Here is a 19,069-nt window from a genome sequence, read left to right as displayed (position 1 = left end):
GTAGAGTTGAATGTGTTTTATTTTATTTTTACATACAGAAAAACAGCGTAAACATTGAAGCGGTGATGAGTATTCCTAATACACAGCTCTTATTGTTGCCGACACCGGCATCGCATTTCAATATCTCCTATGTTCAAGGACGCGGACGCTTCTTGTTGGGACAATGTCTCTTGCTGTGAGGACACTCGATCATTGCGTTTCGGCATATACCGTACTGTGGTTCCACGGACACAACTGTATCCTCGTACGAGGTGTGCCACATATCCTTTGGGTTGGAGAGAAGGGGCCAGTACTGGTCCATGCTGGCGAGGGTATACTGATAATCCAGCGCTTCAATGGGCGTGGGTATTAGCGTCATGTGGCTCGGCACGTTGCATGTGACTAATAGGCCCAGTTTCTGGTAGTCTGTTTCCAACCACTTGTGAACAACAGCCACCAGCCCAGGTAGTTGTTCCGTGTGGCATAACGGAAACACATACTCGGTCTCCTCGCAGTCCCCGGGCATCATGGTTGTTTTCTCTCCATCCTCGGTTCGAATGTGCCAGCGACTGGTGGTGAGAAAGAGTGGACCTTTAGGTTGTCTGACTATAGTGCAACATACGCCTGGAACACCGGTGTATCTTAAGTGTTCCTTTGACACTTCGGGGATCTTGGGCCAGTTGTTGTCATTCCCCTCTTCATCCTGAGGCATGCGTATGCGATCGGCGATGTTGCCGTCGGGGTCTTCTTCCTCCTCATCGTCGTGCTCATCCTCCTCCTCATCCTCCTCGTCGTCCTCAGCAGGACCATTTATTACCACCGTGTGGTAACAACCTGCATCTTTATATATAGCAGCAGGCATGTTCTTTACAACTTCGTCGGGGTTTTCCGTACTAGGAAAGGCATCGGTGTACAAGTACAGATATTTGTCTTCATTATGCGTGAGATGCATATGCAGTAAATCCAGAAAGACCCTGAGCGGGATGACCACTTTATCGGCAAACAGCTGCTCACCAGCGCTGTCAACCGTGAGTAGAACCTTATGGTCAGACTTCACGGTTGGCCATGTACTCATGAAAGTCACACAGGGGAGACCTCTCGTGACATCGTAAGTGATAGTAAAGGCATTTCCAGTGTCCCAATCCCGTCTGCCCAACGTCGCTCTTCGCCACTTTTTCTTGGGTGGCAACAGACTCCCGGTCATGTCGTCCACGGGCTGCGCGTTTGCGCGCTTACGGTTTGCGATATTCAAAGACATGGTCGCTTCAGTTGCCTGCTCTATCTATAGGTCCTTTTGGTCGGTCCACCTAAGCACTCTGAATGAACGTATCACAGCTCAATTGCGTTTTGTGACTATATGATGTGCTAGCAGGGATTGTATTTAGTGCTGTTTGAATTGCTGTGTCCGAGCCATTAATATAATGTATGTGTGAATTTAGAAACCACGCTGCGAAATAAAAGACAGTGAAACCACAGGTCGGCAAGCGCCGACCCACAGGTCGGGAAGCGCCGACCCACGGGTCGGCAGGCTCCGACTCACAGGTCGGCAAGCTCCGACTCACAGGTCGGCAAGCTCCGACCCACAGGTCGGGAAGCGCCGACTCACAGGTCGGTGGTGTCGAACCCACAGGTCGGCAAGCGCCGACTCACAGGTCGGTGGTGTCGAACCCACAGGTCGGCAGGCGCCGACTCACAGGTCGGCAGGCGCCGACCCACAGGTCGGGAAGCGCCGACTCACAGGTCGGTGGTGTCGAACCCACAGGTCGGCAAGCGCCGACTCACAGGTCGGCAGGCGCCGACTCACAGGTCGGTGGTGTCGAACCCACAGGTCGGCAAGCGCCGACTCACAGGTCGGCAGGCGCCGACCCCACGTCCCCCGTGGGGACGATTCGTCTTTCTCAGTGGTTGTTATATTGAGACTTAAGTGTGTTAGCCACTACATAGAAAGAGAGGAGCACAGCGTGAACCTGGAAAGTTCTGGAGTAACTGGAGCGATTATGCAACTTGGATTCCTATAACAACCAGATGTGGAAGATGATCCAACTGATCCACTTGTGTTTTACCTCTACTGTATAACGCTATATAACGCAGCAGTATACATGTGTTGTGTCTACAATAAAAGTGTAAATCTCTATTGTGTTATTCGTGTCATTTATTCTACGCTCAAAAACACACACCGATAGCTTGGACAGCACGGTATTATTTAGCATGGGGGTGGTACACGTACACTGTTGTTGGATTGATGTGAATGAAATGCACGCAGACAGTTTGTATGTACACATGGTTGGTTTATTGCTGAATAAAACATTACCTGATACACGTACACTGTTGTTGGATTGATGTGAATGAAATGCACGCAGACAGTTTGTATGTACACATGGTTGGTCTATTGCTGAATAAAACATCACCTGATACACGTACACTGTTGTTGGATTGATGTGAATGAAATACACGCAGACAGTTTGTATGTACACATGGTTGGTCTATTGCTGAATAAATCATCACCTGATACACGTACACCAAGGCTTCTTTGCTGTGAGTACCTTCCACGGCGATCCACGTACAACTCTGTGTGGGCAATAACCGATAACCGGATCATCCAAGCAAGCAATGCTACATGTACATTCTGAGAACTTTTTTAACACAGCGGGCACAGACTTTACAGGTAGTATCACAAGAAACACAGCACACATGACCGCAATCCGACAGCCAACACTTGTCCTTTCCACACGATGTGCAAGTCCTGGAGGTTACGCCTGCGGTTGTAATGGTTTTTTTGCCAACGTGTTGCTTGCAAAGAGGACATGTAATCAGCATGGCCTCTTTGTTTCCCAAAGAGGTTATGCACGCTTGGCAACAAAGGTGGCCACACTCTAGGTAGACGTCGCTTTCCTCTCGGCAGACCGTGCATTCGTAAGGGTATGTGAACACGTGATCCTCATCAGGTGGGGGAGTTGTTGTACCTACCGAGCACACGAAACAACTGTAAGCGACTATGACACAGACACACACACACACACAGACACACACACACACACACACACACAGTGTCTTACCCACAATGCACAGCTGATTGTGCTGCCACTGACAAATGGGCGACTCTCCCGAAATGGCGACATCAGCTGCGTGCACGTTATGGCCGTCATCGTAAGATGCGGCGAGTCGACAATCAGCGAGAAACCGACCGTCGTTCCTCAGCACATCGGCGATCGTGGACAGCGGGTCGCTGTAATATAACACGGTGGGTAAGGTTGGGTTGGAGTCCTCTTGGGTTAGACCATCGTCCAGGAGCGACGCGCCTCTCGGTACATTCTGCGGTGTCGTATGTATAGAGTACGGCTTGTTTTTCATGGTGCGGTGCTTTGTGCGAACTTTCAGGTGTTTCATGCGATGATCGAACGTGTCCTTAGCCCCCGCTGTGAACCGGCCAGTTATCATACCTGGAGTGGCCTCCGTGTAGATGAGGTCCATGCCATGGTCAGTCAAGGCTATACAGGGAGAGTTGGATGACAGGGACATGGTGTCGTTCCACACCGTATCACAATGTATGTCGTATCTCTTCAGCAGGTCTCGGATGCACATAGGTTCATCGCATCGGATTTGCAGCAACTTAGTATCGCCCGAGTGGCTTTTGACGAGAAGAGTCACGCTATGGGGCTCCTGCACAGGGGGATACATTGTAATTATTATTATTATTATTATTATTATTATTATTATTATTATCATTATCATCATTGTTGTTATTATGTAGACACACATAGCTTACAGTGGGTCAACAGCACCACGACACAAAATAAAACCACCTTACATGTTTACAATGCAGCTGGAAGATAGTGTGAGAATCACAGGCGGTTGTTTTGGCATCCTTCTTCCAACCCTTAGCAGCGACAAGGGCATTGCAGTCATTCACGTGTCTGTAGAACGACGAGCCGGAGCACGGAGTCGTCAGTGTAGTGTAGGTATGTGACACTGTTTTGCTTGCGTCTACATAGGAGTCGAGGATTGTATCAAACCAACCCTCCGTCATAACGACACAACTAGGGTCTACCCACAGATTTTTTGCTCGGCGTAGCAGTTGTTTCTTGATGGCATTAGCCGACAGGGTGTCGATTTGCATGCACACTATCGTCAAATGTTGAGTTGGCAGTTGATAGGCTTCTGCTTCCCATCTTGTCAGGCTCCACTTTCTAACACCTGAATCCTCGGGCGACCACACATTAATGTGAGCTTTAGGTTCCCAGCACCATCGAATGGCCAACGTTATGTACTCCATGGTTGTCAGCCAGCTATAAGTGGGGAAACAGCCTGTGGTAGTGTTTGGGTTTGTTGCACTACAAAAGAGTCTAGCTGAAAACACACTGTGTTACCTCTAAGCTACGAAACTTAAATGTATCTGGGGTTGAGCAGACTCCAAGCGATCTGGTTATATTAGCAGGGATCCAGCCGACCTGGCTACACTATCCAGCCGACCTGGCTACACTATCCAGCCGACCTGGCTACACTATCCAGCCGACCTGGCTACACTATCCAGCCGACCTGGCTACACTGTGGTGTTTGGGTTTGTTGCACTACAAAAGAGTCTAGCTGAAAACACACTGTGTTACCTCTAAGCTACGAAACTTAAATGTATCTGGGGTTGAGCAGACTCCAAGCGATCTGGTTATATTAGCACGGGTCCAGCCGACCTGGCTGCACTATCCAGCCGACCTGGCTACACTATCCAGCCGACCTGGCTGCACTATCCAGCCGACCTGGCTGCACTATCCAGCCGACCTGGCTGCACTATCCAGCCGACCTGGCTGCACTATCCAGCCGACCTGGCTGCACTATCCAGCCGACCTGGCTGCACTATCCAGCCGACCTGGCTGCATTTTCCAGCCGACCTGGCTACACTATCCAGCCGACCTGGCTACACTATCCAGCCGACCTGGCTACACTATCCAGCCGACCTGGCTACACTATCCAGCCGACCTGGCTGCACTATCCAGCCGACCTGGCTACACTATCCAGCCGACCTGGCTACACTATCCAGCCGACCTGGCTACACTATCCAGCCGACCTGGCTGCACTATCCAGCCGACCTGGCTACACTATCCAGCCGACCTGGCTGCACTATCCAGCCGACCTGGCTGCACTATCCAGCCGACCTGGCTGCATTTTCCAGCCGACCTGGCTGCACTATCCAGCCGACCTGGCTGCATTTTCCAGCCGACCTGGCTGCATTTTCCAGCCGACCTGGCTATATCCAGCCGACCTGGCTGCACTATCCAGCCGACCTGGCTGCATTTTCCAGCCGACCTGGCTGCACTATCCAGCCGACCTGGGGTATAATCTCATTGTGAAGAACGTGTGATGATCGCATTGGACATTCTCGGTGGATCACTGAGAAAATATGGCCATGTTAAGCTGGTTGTCCTTGTGTGTGTTGTGCACTCCAATAATGTCTTTGTCTCTTGACTCAAAAGGTTTGTAGTCACTCCTAAAACACTATTGTTGACGTGCATGTTTGTGAACTCGCTTGAACGCCGTTTGTTTCCTGGATGAAAGACATTGTACATTGTACATAGAACGAACGTAGTGTTGTAACCTTTATGCGAATAACTAACCAAATGCGTTTCTCTCGTTTAGCTGACACATACGTAACAGCGATATGTGGACAAGACGTGGTTCTTCGCTGTCAGGATACTACAGCGAGTCCAGTTACCCTGGTGGAGTGGCGGAAATCAACCGTATCCAGTTGTTACCTGTACTTCTTTCGAAATCTACGTTTGTACGACGACTACCAATGTGACATGTTTAAAGGCCGAGTGAAGCTGCTCGAGCCGTCCGTGGGAAACGCAAACTGGTCTGTGATTCTAAGGAACGTCAGTGTAGCCGACACAGGGCTATATACGTGTGAGCTTACAGCCAAAAACACAACAACTGGCCAGATTGACGTAGAGTCCGAGGGACGTGTCAACCTCACAGTCTCAGAGCTCACAACGGCTCCTTTTTCACACTCTCCACAACCTAGAGGCCGCCCTGGTATAATAGCAGCCCTGATCCTGTTGCTGACCGTCATCGCCGTGTTGTGTGGTGTAGTGTGGATCCGCGCAAACCAAAAACACAAGACCCCTGAGGGCGAAACGTGTTCCAATGTATGAGTCTGACCACGTAATGAAATGTATCTGTACCAAGGGTTTTGCAGAGGTACTTGTTGGTATCATGTATAAAAAAAAATAAAGACACTGTGCTGCAATGTGTAATGGTTGTTATTTTATTTGTCAAATACAGTCAAACACCACGCTTCACACTCGTGCTGACACACCACATGTCTACACAACCAAAGCCCCCGCTTGGGGGGTTACAGTCTCCAACCAGCGTTCTGGGAAGATACCGAAGGCGTGTAGGTTGTACACGGCCAGAATCAACGATATGCTGGCCTTCGCCTCGTCGGGTAGTTGTGGGCATTCAAAGAGGCATCTGAGCGCACCCACCTTCCCCTCGGTGGTTTCATACATGTGATATAGCATATATTCTTCATCGGGTAAGATCAGCTGTTCTTGAACCATGAGGTCGACTGCGTCATCTACAGTCGTGATTTTGTCCAGGAAGCTGCGTTCTCTGACTGCACGTCGGAACCTCGGCAGCGACGAGCCGATCATCTGCTCGACAGCGCCGGTTAACTTGAACTGTGTCAGTTTTCGTTCTGCGGAGATATAGACATAAGTATACAAGCAACAAGGTGTTCGTTCAACACAATGTTTTTTTTTTTTATTTGCAACGAAAAGAAATACAGTACCTGTCTTTCCCTGCGGTCCCCGGTCCACCAAGTCCTGGTAAAAGTAGGGATTGAGTTCATGGACCGCTGACAGTAACACTTTGGCTCGGACCTCATCCTGCAAGCTGTATTCGACAAGGGCACGTAGGCGATGCACATGGTTTGGTATTTTCGTCATAGCAGTTGCATCTAGGTCCTGGTCCCCGTCGGTGTATCTGTCAAAAATACTTTCGGTTATGTGAGTGCACCGCTCTGCAATGTCATGTTGACACGACCTGAGTTGTTCTACAGCCATAATAACGGTACCGTGTTCCTATAACAATAGCTACTGTCGATTACTCGTACGACTTTAGGGTAGCTTTATCTGACAAACGAACAGGTTCCCAACAGATTCACACAGTGGCCGACCTGTAGGTCGGGAGCCGCCGACCTGCAGCGCAAAACTGGCCGACCTGTAGGTCGGGAGCCGCCGACCTGCAGCGCAAAGCTGGCCGACCTGTAGGTCGGGAGCTGCCGACCTGCAGCGCAAAACTGGCCGACCTGTAGGTCGGGAGCCGCCGACCTGCAGCGCAAAGCTGGCCGACCTGTAGGTCGGGAGCCGCCGACCTGGCTACTGTCGCTCTCGGTCGGAGGTTCCAACTTGTGGTGAAGTGCATGTAATGTTCGCATGGGCCATTCTCGGTGGAGCATTGAAAAATATGGCCACGTTAAGCTGGTTGTCCTTGTGGTTGTTGATGTGCTCTACATTCCTGTCTTTGTCTGTCATCACAAATGGTTCGTAGTCACTCCCAAAACACGATTGTGTACATGCATTTCTCCCAAGCCGCTTGAATGTTGTTTGTTTCCTTGCTGGAAACACTGTCCATTGTACATCAAACATAGTGTTGTAACCTTTATTTGAATAACTAACCAAATGTGTTCTCTCGTTTAGCTGACACAGACGTAACCGCGATATGTGAACAAGATGTGGTTCTTCACTGTGAGAATACTGCAGTGGGTCCAATTACCCTGGTGGAGTGGCGGAAACCACCCTTACGTGATTGTTACCTCTACTTCTTTCAACATGGACGTTCTTACAACAACTACCAATGTGACATGTTTACAGACCGAGTGCAATTGCTCCACCCGTCCATGAGTAATGTGAACTGGTCTGTGATTCTAAGGAATGTCAGTGTAGCCGACACTGGGCTATATTTGTGTGAGCTTACAGCCACAAGCACAACAACTGTGGGCCGTGTCAACCTCACAGTCTCAGAGTGCACAAAGGCTCCTTTTTCGCACTCTCCACAACCTAGAGGCCGCCCCGGTGTAATAGCCACCCTGATCCTGTTGCTGATCGCCATCGCCGTGTTGTGTGTTGTAGTGTGGATCCGCACAAACCAAAAACGCAAGACCCCTGAGGGTGAAACGTGTTCCAATGTATGAGTCTGACCACGTAATGAAAATGTATCGGTGTCAAGGTTTGTGTATATGTGCGTGTTGGTATCATGTATCAAAAAGGAAAACACCGCCAATGGCAAATAAAGTACTGCAATGTGTAATGGTTGTCATTTTATTGTCACATACAGTCAAACACCACGCTTTACACCCATGCTAATACACCACATGTCTACACAGCCAAAGCCCTAGCTTTAGGAGTTACAATCAATCTCCAACAAGCTATAAGGGTCGTCGGGGGAGATGCCGAAGACGTGTAGATTGTACACGGCCAGAATCAGCAAAATGCTGGCCTTGGTCTCGTCGGGCACCGTAGGGCATCCAAAGAGGTATCCGAGCGCACGAGCCTTCCCCTCGGTGGATTTGAACATGTGATATAGCATATATTGTTCCTCGGGTAAGATCAGCTCTTGCCGGACCATGATGTCGAGAGGCTCGTCGACAGTCGTGATGATGTCCAGCAGGCTGCGGTTCCTGAGGACACTATGGAACATAAACGTGGGCAGCGTGGAGTCGAGCATGCGCTTGGCCGCATGGGTTAACTTGAACTGTGTCAGTTTTCGTTCTGCGGAGAAATAGACATAAATATACAAACAACAAGGTGTCCGTCAAACACGATGATTATTGCAACGAAAAGAAGATACAGTACCTGTCTTTCCCTTTGGTCCCTGCTGCACCAGGTCCTTGTAAATGTAGGGATTGATTTCACAAAGCAATGACAGTAACAGTTTGGCTCGCACCTCGTCTTGCAAGCTGTATTCGACTAGGGCACGTAGGCGATGCACATGGTTTGGTATTTCCGTTATACCAGTTGCGTCTAAGGCATCGTCCTCGTCCGTGTATCTGTCAAAAATACTTTCGGTTAGGTGAGTGCACCGCTCCGCAATGTCATGCTTCCACAGCCTGAGTTGTTCCACAGCCATAACTGTATCCTACGTGGGGTGGCAGTGTATCTGTATACGCGGATGGTTATTCGAGAGATATAGCAATAGCTGGCTACACTATCCAGCTGACCTGGCTACACTATCCAGCCAACCTGGCTACATTTTCCAGCCGACCTGGCTACAGTATCCAGCCGACCTGGCTACACTATCCAGCCGACCTGGCTACACTTTCCAGCCGACCTGGCTACACTATCCAGCCGACCTGGCTACATTTTCCAGCCGACCTGGCTACACTATCCAGCCGACCTGGTTACATTTTCCAGCCGACCTGGCTACACTTTCCAGCCGACCTGGCTACACTATCCAGCCGACCTGGCTACATTTTCCAGCCGACCTGGCTACACTTTCCAGCCGACCTGGCTACAGTATCCAGCCGACCTGGCTACAGTATCCAGCCGACCTGGCTACACTTTCCAGCCGACCTGGCTACATTTTCCAGCCGACCCAGGGTTCCAGGCAACCTGTAACTCTGGGCTGGCCTACCCAGAACAAGAGCTTATTTAACAGAACAGCACAGGGTAGCAGACTTGTGCTGTGTCTACAGTCATGTCCTTGGCAAATAAGCACATCATAGCCGGCATTGTACGCCCCACAACCCCGGACGCCAAGCGGGCACTACCGCGGGCCGTGTACATGAAGCGTTTCCATGTAAGCAAATGGAAATGCGTACAGGATCAGCAAACCAAGACGCTGGCGGTGGTGCACGCATTGGTGCCCGAAAGGAAGCTATTTGCTTACTGCCAAAGGGTACAAAGAACCTTCCTCTCCTGGTTACCACCGTACAACAAGAATTTGTGTTCAAAGTTATCGCTTCAAGACATTCTGGACTGCGAACTCGATTGCGGGGCCGTTTACTTTATCAACACCGTAGACTTCACCGGCCCCGATCCGAGTGATAGGGATTACGCCGAAAGGTCTTGCACCGAGCCTACATTCGGCTTACAGATCCAAAGCTACAATGGAACCGTGCCCACTGGACGTCCTAACTCGTGGGAGACCACGCGTGCACCTGTCATGGACGATCACACCCGACGTGAAATGGGGCTACCTCCCCGCCTTGTGTCTTCTGCTACAGTGCCCGCCGCGGCACAAAGAGCTGGGCCTGGGAGCTACAGGGCGGATGGGCCGTCCGTGTCGCAGGAGGTAATAATCGACGTGGACAGACCATCCGTGCAGGAGGCAATCGACGTGGACGGACCGTCCGCGTTGCAGGCGACAATCGACGCATCTTTCAACGAACCCCAACGGTCAACGTCCTCTACGCCTTCTGTGTCAATCGGAAGACCTACGGACCTATACACGTGTCCCTGTTGTTACGAACGGACACACATGTGTGTGTTTAACTGTGGACACGTTGCATGTGAGAATTGCATCCTGAAAAGCGTGACAGTGTCAGGGTTGCGAAGGTGTTTCTACTGTAAAAGCCGGTGGACGTGGTACCGGTTCGTCCGTATGAGTAGCGTGTCACAGGATGTAATCTGTTCGGATTGTGCTAAGGCTAAGATGTACATCAAGCCTTGCGGTCACGCTAGCTGCGAATGTCCTAATCCTGTTTGTTCAGAATGTGTACGCGGAGAAACGGTCAGGTTGTATCTTTAAGTGTAACATGTGTCACGCTTAGACATAGTCTTGCGCACCTGTACTCTACAACGTTTTAGCAAGAGAATGGGCGTGTGTTTGCTTGCATTGTGATGTTTGTACATGTATGTGTTGACATTGTAATCACCATTTGTCAAATAAAACAAAAAAAAACCCAAAAAACCCACAAAGGTGTCATCGGCTATGTATGAGTACGTGTGCTGTGTAATACCAAAACGTTCACAGACTCAGTTTATAGTACGTACAAGACAAACTTTATTTGGTTTTATGTACAGTCTGCGGTAGTAACAACAGATGTGATCTTTGTCTTTGGTGTGTCTTTGGACATTTTACAATTTGAACTTGATCTACAACACTGTGATTGATATTAAACCAACAACAATAAAAAGAGACTTTGGTATCCTACACAGGCGTGAATCTTTATTGCTGTTTTTTTTTTTGCACACTACAACAACAACAACAACAGAATAGCACTACATCATATAACCAGTTGGTGAATTGTACAGGTTTGAATTTCTGGTGACATATTCCCGCGGCACTGCCATGTTGGTCACAACGTCCGTCATATCCGAGGGGTCAGAGTCACTGTGTTCTTTTTCGTGTTTCCCTCGCAGTACGGACGCCGTAAGTATCATGGTGACCACGTACATCGCGTATATGATGATGTTGAACACCGCAATAGCACATTCGACGTTATGCGACCTATGCTCGTTACTGGTGAGGGGACGATATAGCAACTCCATGCACCCGGCGATCACGGCCATAAACAGTTCCACGTTCATCATCGCCAAGCACGCGTACACAGTCATGGTGCTCCGTGTGACAGGGTTGGTAGAAGTGGCGGCCGAAGCGTCGACCTTCCGTTTGCTGATTGCGGCGAAGTAACTTAGCACTATGCTCACCACCATGGCAAGGCACCCTAGGACGACCAGAGCAATCCCAGCGTGAATGTAAGCGTATCTGTGCTCTTGGTTACTGTCGTCGTCGTTGTCGTACGTCAGCTTGGACGAATGCTTATGGTCGAGGAAATACATGATGTTATTTGGTAGCGTCAGGAAACCCACGATGAGAGATGTTATGACAGCAATCGAGCTTCCGAGGCGGCCTGTGAATCGCGCCATGGACGAGGCTGCGGCGCCCGACACGGGCGCAAATTTTGCCGCGAACATGTCTTTGCCGTTCGACACGAGCGACTTTAACGCGGGCATTCTCTTGCGGTTCATCGTCGTTGCGTGTAACGTGTCTGGCGAACGTGCGGGGTTTTTTTTTTTAGTATCTACTGACTATTAGTACACCATGTCGGCCGATACGCAACGCTTTGCCGAACTGGCCGCTGTTAGTTTTGCTCTGCGCGACGATGTTAGGAAACGCGACGATCGAATTCAAGACCGTGTCAGGCTGCCTGCACGCGAAGTCGACGAATGACCATCGGTGGTACAAAGTGCAAGGCATAACGAGAACGCTGGACTCTATGGCTCAGCATAGAAGGCGAGGAAACCATAACCTGATAAACATGGACGTGTTCACACGAGCGCTGCAAGACCGACACAGCAACCCCGAAAGTAAGTTGGACTGGGTCGTCGACTACATCAAACAACTGAACGTCTCCGAGAGCAAGGCTTCAGAGTTTCAGGCTGGTGTGCTGCGGATATTTACGTATAGCAAAGTCCCTAGCGTAGCGGCGTGTAGACGGGTGTGGGATAAAACACGTATGTCAACGCACATCGGAGTGGCGGTGGACGCAGATTGCAAAGATGTATTCAACGGGAAAAAAACCAAACCCCAGGTCGGTCCAGTTTCCCAACTTATCCTCACGCAACTAGAGGCCTTGCACCTGCGTCCGATTTGCGGAGGCTTACGAGTGGCCGGCATACCATCCCCCGACCGCTGCTCGGGTGCAAAAAAGCGGTACACGTACCATAACCGCTGTGTAGCCGGGTGTAAGGGCATACAGCCAGACTGGGGGTTCTACACCGAAATCGACATGGTTGCGTACGACACGGTCACAAACACAGTGGCGTTGCTAGAGCTCAAGACCAGGCATAGCGACGTTCTAGATAAAGCGACGCTATGGCGTTATAACACCCAGCTGTGGCTGACGTGGGTGATGTTTTCCGTCACCTACCCCAGCGCGGCTCAGCGCTCCGGCGCCCACTTGGTCATAGTGAGACCCGGGACGAATTTGGTTAGAATACGGAGCTGTACCAAGCCCACCGTATCGAAAAGCATGAGGCGTAATTTCCCTTGGCTGACATGTTTCTGCACACAGGTTCTCAACTGTCTAGCTCCTACTTGTGTGCACATGAGGTCATATAACAGAAGCGATACTATGTACACGGAGGACCTTTGCTCACAAGTCAACCCGGGAGATCTAAGCCACAGGAACATATGTTTCAACGAAGAAAAGAAGAAACTTAAACGCGACAAAGTGCACTCCGACCAACAGCCTCCGCAGCAGCCGACACAACGCGTGCCTGATCACTGAAGTGTGTGTGTGTGTGTGTGTGTGCCCGTGTGTGTGCCCGTGAGTGCGGCTGCTATAATAACGCCAGTCAGGCCGCGACGAGTTGATAGGACGACGTCTGACAATGGGACTGAAGAACCAGGCGCTGCACGTTATGCTCGCGAATCCCCATCTATCGCCGTTCGATGTGATAGAGCGACCCACGGAACGATACGACTGGATGTTAATCGACCATTTGATAATGAGATTTAAGGTCAAGGCTAGCGACTACGTGGAAGGAGATCGGCTAGCGTCCATCGAAAACATGGCAAGAACACTGGCGGAACATTACAATCGAGACAGATGGACGTCAGAGTGTCTGATTCTGGTAAAGGACGGACGGGGAGCGCAAAAGCCGGCGGTTAGAGAAACCAGAGACCGCTACCCGCTTGCGCCCCACCTGGATTTCTGTAGACGAAACGCGGACGCTATAGACTATCTCACCTTGAAACTGCTACGCGACACCAACGTGGCAAAAAAGGCAGTGTTTCTGGTCACCGGACGGGACTGGGGTTCTTCCCGTGACATCTTGTGTGAATCTAACAACGAAGACGTGGTGTTGCATCTGAAAAATGAAGTCGACGGCATCGGAACCGTAGCCAGACCGCCCGGAGTCCACGGGGCGTACGTGGCGTCGTTTGCGAATCGACCTCTGGAGGGACACCTCGTGTTTCTGGACGGCGCGTGCCGGAAGAGCTCGAGCACAGAGGCCGATACTCTGATGGTAGAACTGGCCAACGCTCTTCCGGGCACTGTTCTGGTATGCACGGCAGACTCAGACGTGATAGCCGTGCTCACGGCTTGCGGGCGCGAAGGGCTCACACTGCGGTTGGCCAACACGAGCTACGACAGCAATCGACCGATGCACAGCTCCGCGTTTGGCGACCTGCTCGCGGAGGCGCCCACGGTTGGCGGTTTACGGACAACTGACGCGGACTTCGAAGCCCGCAGGCCCAGATTCCGTACGCTGTACGACATTGCGGAAGACGACGATCACCTCGGGGAAGAAGAGCTCGAGCTCCTGCACGGAGAGTGGGAAAGTCTCGTGGCGGACAAAGACCAAGACTCCACGTTGCCGCAACGATTAGCTAGGTATTTCTATCTGAGTGGAATACGAGGCTCCGTGTACGGCGAATTTCTCACCAGAGTGTTCAAGTTAAATGCAACGGATAAAGCCGAAGTTGCGCGCAAGATACTAGCACGCCTTGCCGTGGTGGGTCCGCGGGGGTTGAAATCGAAATCGGCATTCGTTGACACTTTTGAGTTGTTACCCGCATGTCACGACGCCGTGGCCTCTGAGGGCTCTGCTGTGAATAACAAACGATGTGGGGGAGAGCTCACTGCGGAGGACGACGCGTGTGTCGCGAGCTCAAAGCGACTACTCGAACGCATGAACAAACTTAGCAAGCTGTACATGGAAGGCAAGGTGCCTCGCTTCAGTCACGGCAGGTACCTGCGACTGACCAAAATGGGCTCTCATCTGTACGTTCGCGTCAAGCAAGACGTCGCGAAGTACCGGCGGCTAAAACATAAACTCCTCGTCCTTCTTATCCTGTTCGGTACGGATTACACCCGCACGTTCCGAGGACTCGGACCCAAGGGGCTTCTAAAGGTTGGTGCGAACGATCGGTTCGCGAGCTGGTGTGACGATCTAAAGGCTGCGTGGGATAACGACGATCGCGCCGCATCTTTGGAACAGTACCACGTTCTTTATAAGACATTGGCTTTCATGGCTAAGATCCCTGACAAAACGCAAGCCAGTTGGACTCCGACGCGATCGTCGCTGACGTTCAGAACCATGAAATATGTGTACGACCTGTGGAGCTTGACGCATCCAAAAGGAAGCGAAGCTTATGGTTTCCGTGTAGACGAGAACAGTGTTATGACTTTTGCCGAAACGGCGTAAGTTTTGGGGTGGCTGCGTTGTGCTACGTATGAAAGTTGTGTGTTTATGTACATGGGGGGGGGGGTGGTATGTATCTGTGTGCTAATAAAATTGGGAATAAACCGAGCCTATGACTTGTGTGTGTGTAATTTCTGTTTATTTCACAATCATCAATTCCAACGTACAACACTCGAAATGCTTTACAAAGGCAGCTAATAACAGCAAACATCACACACACTTTCAGGGTCACGTTTTCCGTACTCTTATTCAGCAGTCAGTCGATCCGCATGCAAACCGTGCTCGCCTCCCAGTCATCCAGGCCGTATATGTGCATGTTGTGTGAGAGCAGTATAAGGCTAATGCTGTGTTTAGTAACCGCTGGTATATCCGGATTATGGAGCAGCATGCGAATCATGTCCAGCATTGCATTTTCACACGCATCAATTATGTATTCTCTATCATGTTGATAAACTGTCTGCCACTTGTAGCACGTAAACTGAATATCCAGCAGCCGTGAATTGCCCCTGCGGAACACGACGTGAAAGTCTTCGTATTCTTCTGTCAGTATCACGCGTTCTGCGAACATGTGGTCCACGGCTGCCAGGATCTCGGTGACTTTGGGTAAGAAGCTGTAGTCGGCGAGGGCTTTCGATACTCGGTCGAGTCCGCTTCCAAGCGCTGACTGCGCGTCCTCCGTTAAGGTGTGAGTGGCTTTGGTTCGCTCTAGTGGAAAGCAACAGACAGGGCGACTTAGCATTTAACGTTTAAAAGTCAGCGTGTAACGTGTCATCTTGCGAGTTATAGTACCTGGGGGACCTTTTGTCCCGTGCTTTTCCATGCTCTCGTACAACTCCTTGTTGTTAGTCTGCACTATACGAAGAAACTTAGCGGCCCGCTCTTCGTTCTCCAAACAGTGATCGATGATCGTACGGGTTTTCCTCACTAGGTTCGGGGTGGAGAGTAACTTGCACTCCAAGCGGTAGCCTTGGAACGCTTCCGAGGCGTCCTCAACTATGTCGGATAACGATTCGTAGCACTCGGCTATGTCGTGCCTGTACGCTTCGAGTTTCTCTAGGCTCATGTTCGCGATCCAAGCTTAGCCTTAGAAAGCTTGTGATGACTACTCGTTCCCGGTCGGCTACTGTGTCTCAGCTGGCTACTTATCTCAATCGGCTACTCGTGCGACGGCTGTATAAGGCTGATGATGCCGTCTACTAGCCGCTGGTATATCTGGATTATGGAGCAACTTGTGTGTAAATCCCAGTCGGTCGCTGTAGCCAGGTCGGCTGGGTAATGTAGCCAGGTCGGCTGGGTAATGTAGCCAGGTCAGCTGGGTAATGTAGCCTGGTCGGCTGGGTAATGTAGCCTGGTCGGCCGGGTAATGTAGCCTGGTCGGCTGGATAATGTAGCCGGGTAGGCTGAATAATGTGGCTGAATAATGTGGCTGGGTAGGCTGCATAATGTATCCAGGTCGGCTGACTAAGTCGGCCGGTGCCGTAGGTCGGCCACCTTGTTATTTTGGAGTAGGAGTGGGGGCTTTAGGTGTAACATATAGTGCTTTAGGTGTAACATATAGTGGTTATATGTATAATAAATAACATATCACACTGAGCAAAGTGATCGTGTTCGTTTATTATTTTTTCATTGTTTCAAATACACACAAAGAGCAAAGAGCATTGTGACATGGCAACAAACATACACAGTTTCACAGCGGTACAATGATCCACGTGTGTTGAATACATAACATGGCCTACAAACGAATGTCATTTCTTGTCAAAATATTTCAACAGTGTACCTTTGCTATTGCTCACACGGGTACGTTTCGCGGCGGGCTCGCCATGATCAGAATGTGTTGCGAGGGGTGGTCGGTCAGAGCAAGGTTGCAGTGTTTGGCTGACATCGATTGCTTTTGCCAGCGACTCTAAATATTTGATCATGACGCTACTTTGAGGACCAGGGCACGGTTTTTCTTTTCTGCGCACGGCTGACATAGTGGCCACGGTGTCACAGGGGCAATCGGCGTTTGTAGTTACACACCTCGACCCGGCTCACATAGCAACGATGTGTCCACAAAAGTCCACGCTGTCCTCTAGATCACCGTCGGACTCTACGGGTGCCACTGGGTCTTCCGCAGGGCGATGTGAATCCACAGCAGCGTGGTCGATGTACTCGTCTTCGATGTACTCGTATTCTGTAGGGGCGCTCGTTCTTCGGCGTTTAATCTCTGGAGACTTACACGCACTGGACCCGTCGTCCGTGCTTGAGCTCAGTCTTGGGCGTTTAATCTTTGGAGACTTGCACTTGCTCTCGGGATTACTGGCGTCCGAATCCGAATGAAAAGAAGGTGACTTTCTCCGACGCTTGCCTGGACCTTTCGCTCGATCGCCCTTGTGCTGCTTCTTCCTGCTGGTTGTTGTCTTACGGCTTAAGCGATCAATCGGCGTTTCCTTTACCTTTCTAGGTGGTGACTTTGTAGGAGACTTTGCGGGCGACTTGCTAGTGAACTTTGCACTTGTCGTCGGTCGATCGTCACCATCAGTGTCATCTTCATCGCCGTGGTGTTTGCGTCGTCGTTTTTCTATTCTCGCCGGGGCGGGTTCCTCCTCCTCCTCGGAGTCAGAGGAAAATAACGCGCCTTTATGCACACCAGAGTGTTCGGGGATGTGGTCCGACTCAGCGTCAGAGTCGTCAGCGCGACGGCGGCGGTCAATTCGACCGAAGGCTATCTGTTTCACAGGGCCGCAAGCGTCAGAGTCACTCTCTACGATGCTGTAATCGTCCTCGCTCCTGTCGTCAATGAAGTCGTCCTCCAAGTCGTATTGATCTAGACGCTTGTCATCATCGTATCTGCCCGACAATTCATCCTTGTCATACTCCTCCGTGGCCAGCAACTCTTCGCCTTGGGCCGCTGTGTAATCGTACTCCCCTTCTTCTTCGTCCTGGCCAGATTCCTCATCGGCGTCATCCTCGCAGCTCATTGCTTCCTGGCAAAGCAATTCTTCTCTGTCAGCGTTGGAGCGGGACGTTTTGTTGGCTCTGCTTTTCTTGTTGCACTGATCACGGTCCACCAGCGTGGTCTTTGTTGCGAGCGTACGCGCAAAAGCTCGTTTGCCTTTTCTTGCCTCGGATGAAATTGTGGCCTTTGTTGCGGGTGCACGCGTGAAAGCTCGTTTGATTTTGCTTATCCAGTTTTTGGTCGATATGGCGCCCAAGCGGTCGATCAGAGCCAAACTCAGTTTATCTTGTAAACCGTGGGCGTTCAGCTGTTCTACCACGATGGGATTGCTAGACACCCATTGTTCCAACACCGAACTGTATTTCTCGTGCAGCAGCGTTTTCTCCAAGCCGAGAACGCTGCACACAGCTTCTCGTCTTGTGTTATCTGCGTACAACCAAGCTGCGCTTTGTAATAGAGTCCCTATGTTTCTGACCCACGTGCCCAAAGGGGGGTTGTCAGGCACGATCATAGAAAAGCACCAGGGTTTTTGGGACGGTGATACCGGTCCGGTTGCGACGTCGACGTCGCGTCTCGACGCTTTTTCTGACCTAGGCGAGGCAGATCCGACTGAGACGTTCGACGCTTTGCGGTTGGAGTTACCGTCGTCCGGCGGCGTGTTGCTGTTGTCGTCGTTGTCGTCGTCGTCGATATCGTCGGCGGTCTTGGTGTTCTTCTTCAGCTTGTTAATTTTGTTGTGGTACACCCTCAGGTTGTGGAAGAGCACTTTCATGTTGCTATAATCTCTGCCTCTAGCAGTGTCTTTCGGAGCCGGTGTGTCTTTTATCAGCTGTTGCCACTTCTTAAAGGTGTCGTTTATGTTGTGGGTGCCCAAGTTCCTGAACAGGTCTCTCGTTGCATGCCTTTGCACTTTGTTGATGACACCGCTGTTCGACGCTCTAATCCGCCTGTCGATGCTGGCCAGGGCGCGCCAGTCTTCCTTGAACTGTTGCTGCAGTAAAGCAAT

The 19,069-nt window shown here is 50.8% G+C and overlaps 4 protein-coding genes across 4 annotated transcripts; 1 reads left to right on the top strand and 3 right to left on the bottom strand.

Moving 5' to 3' along the window:
- Positions 1-2,592: 2,592 nt before the first annotated feature.
- Positions 2,593-4,252, bottom strand: LOC147326537 (uncharacterized). The gene is made up of 3 exons (XM_086302618.1): positions 3,788-4,252; positions 3,036-3,639; positions 2,593-2,942 (listed from the first exon to the last, which is right to left on the bottom strand). The coding sequence occupies exons 1-3, from the start codon at positions 4,250-4,252 to the stop codon at positions 2,593-2,595; spliced, it is 1,419 nt and encodes a 472-aa protein (XP_086158744.1).
- Positions 4,253-6,293: 2,041 nt separating this feature from the next.
- LOC147326536 (uncharacterized) lies at positions 6,294-7,034 on the bottom strand. Its single transcript, XM_086297790.1, has 2 exons — positions 6,761-7,034; positions 6,294-6,667 (listed from the first exon to the last, which is right to left on the bottom strand). The coding sequence occupies exons 1-2, from the start codon at positions 7,032-7,034 to the stop codon at positions 6,294-6,296; spliced, it is 648 nt and encodes a 215-aa protein (XP_086153916.1).
- A 1,336-nt stretch (positions 7,035-8,370) lies between these two features.
- On the bottom strand, positions 8,371-9,099 carry LOC147326535 (uncharacterized). The gene is made up of 2 exons (XM_086302617.1): positions 8,826-9,099; positions 8,371-8,741 (listed from the first exon to the last, which is right to left on the bottom strand). Exons 1-2 carry the CDS (start codon positions 9,097-9,099, stop codon positions 8,371-8,373), a joined length of 645 nt encoding a protein of 214 aa, XP_086158743.1.
- A 2,977-nt stretch (positions 9,100-12,076) lies between these two features.
- On the top strand, positions 12,077-13,204 carry LOC147326534 (uncharacterized). Its single transcript, XM_086297789.1, has one exon. The coding sequence runs from the start codon at positions 12,077-12,079 to the stop codon at positions 13,202-13,204; it is 1,128 nt and encodes a 375-aa protein (XP_086153915.1).
- Positions 13,205-19,069: the final 5,865 nt, after the last annotated feature.

The sequence above is a fragment of the Aulonocara sp. 'chitande type north' Nkhata Bay genome, linkage group LG7 (assembly GCF_057382095.1).
Source record: "Aulonocara sp. 'chitande type north' Nkhata Bay isolate Kocher_YH1m ecotype deep benthic linkage group LG7, A_spYH_male_GT1.1, whole genome shotgun sequence".
Classification (NCBI taxonomy): Eukaryota; Metazoa; Chordata; class Actinopteri; order Cichliformes; family Cichlidae; genus Aulonocara; species Aulonocara sp. 'chitande type north' Nkhata Bay.
This window is presented reverse-complemented; position numbering and strand designations above follow the sequence as displayed.

Coding starts and splice junctions, on each gene's coding strand:
- LOC147326537 (XM_086302618.1), bottom strand. CDS start 4,252: ATGGAGTACATAACGTTGGCCATTCGATGGTGCTGGGAACCTAAAGCT. Junction 3,640..3,787: donor TCCAGCTGCATTGTAAACAT/GTAAGGTGGTTT, acceptor CCCCCTGTGCAG/GAGCCCCATAGCGTGACTCT. Junction 2,943..3,035: donor CAATCAGCTGTGCATTGTGG/GTAAGACACTGT, acceptor TGTGCTCGGTAG/GTACAACAACTCCCCCACCT.
- LOC147326536 (XM_086297790.1), bottom strand. CDS start 7,034: ATGGCTGTAGAACAACTCAGGTCGTGTCAACATGACATTGCAGAGCGG. Junction 6,668..6,760: donor GGGACCGCAGGGAAAGACAG/GTACTGTATTTC, acceptor ATATCTCCGCAG/AACGAAAACTGACACAGTTC.
- LOC147326535 (XM_086302617.1), bottom strand. CDS start 9,099: ATGGCTGTGGAACAACTCAGGCTGTGGAAGCATGACATTGCGGAGCGG. Junction 8,742..8,825: donor GGGACCAAAGGGAAAGACAG/GTACTGTATCTT, acceptor ATTTCTCCGCAG/AACGAAAACTGACACAGTTC.
- LOC147326534 (XM_086297789.1), top strand. CDS start 12,077: ATGTTAGGAAACGCGACGATCGAATTCAAGACCGTGTCAGGCTGCCTG.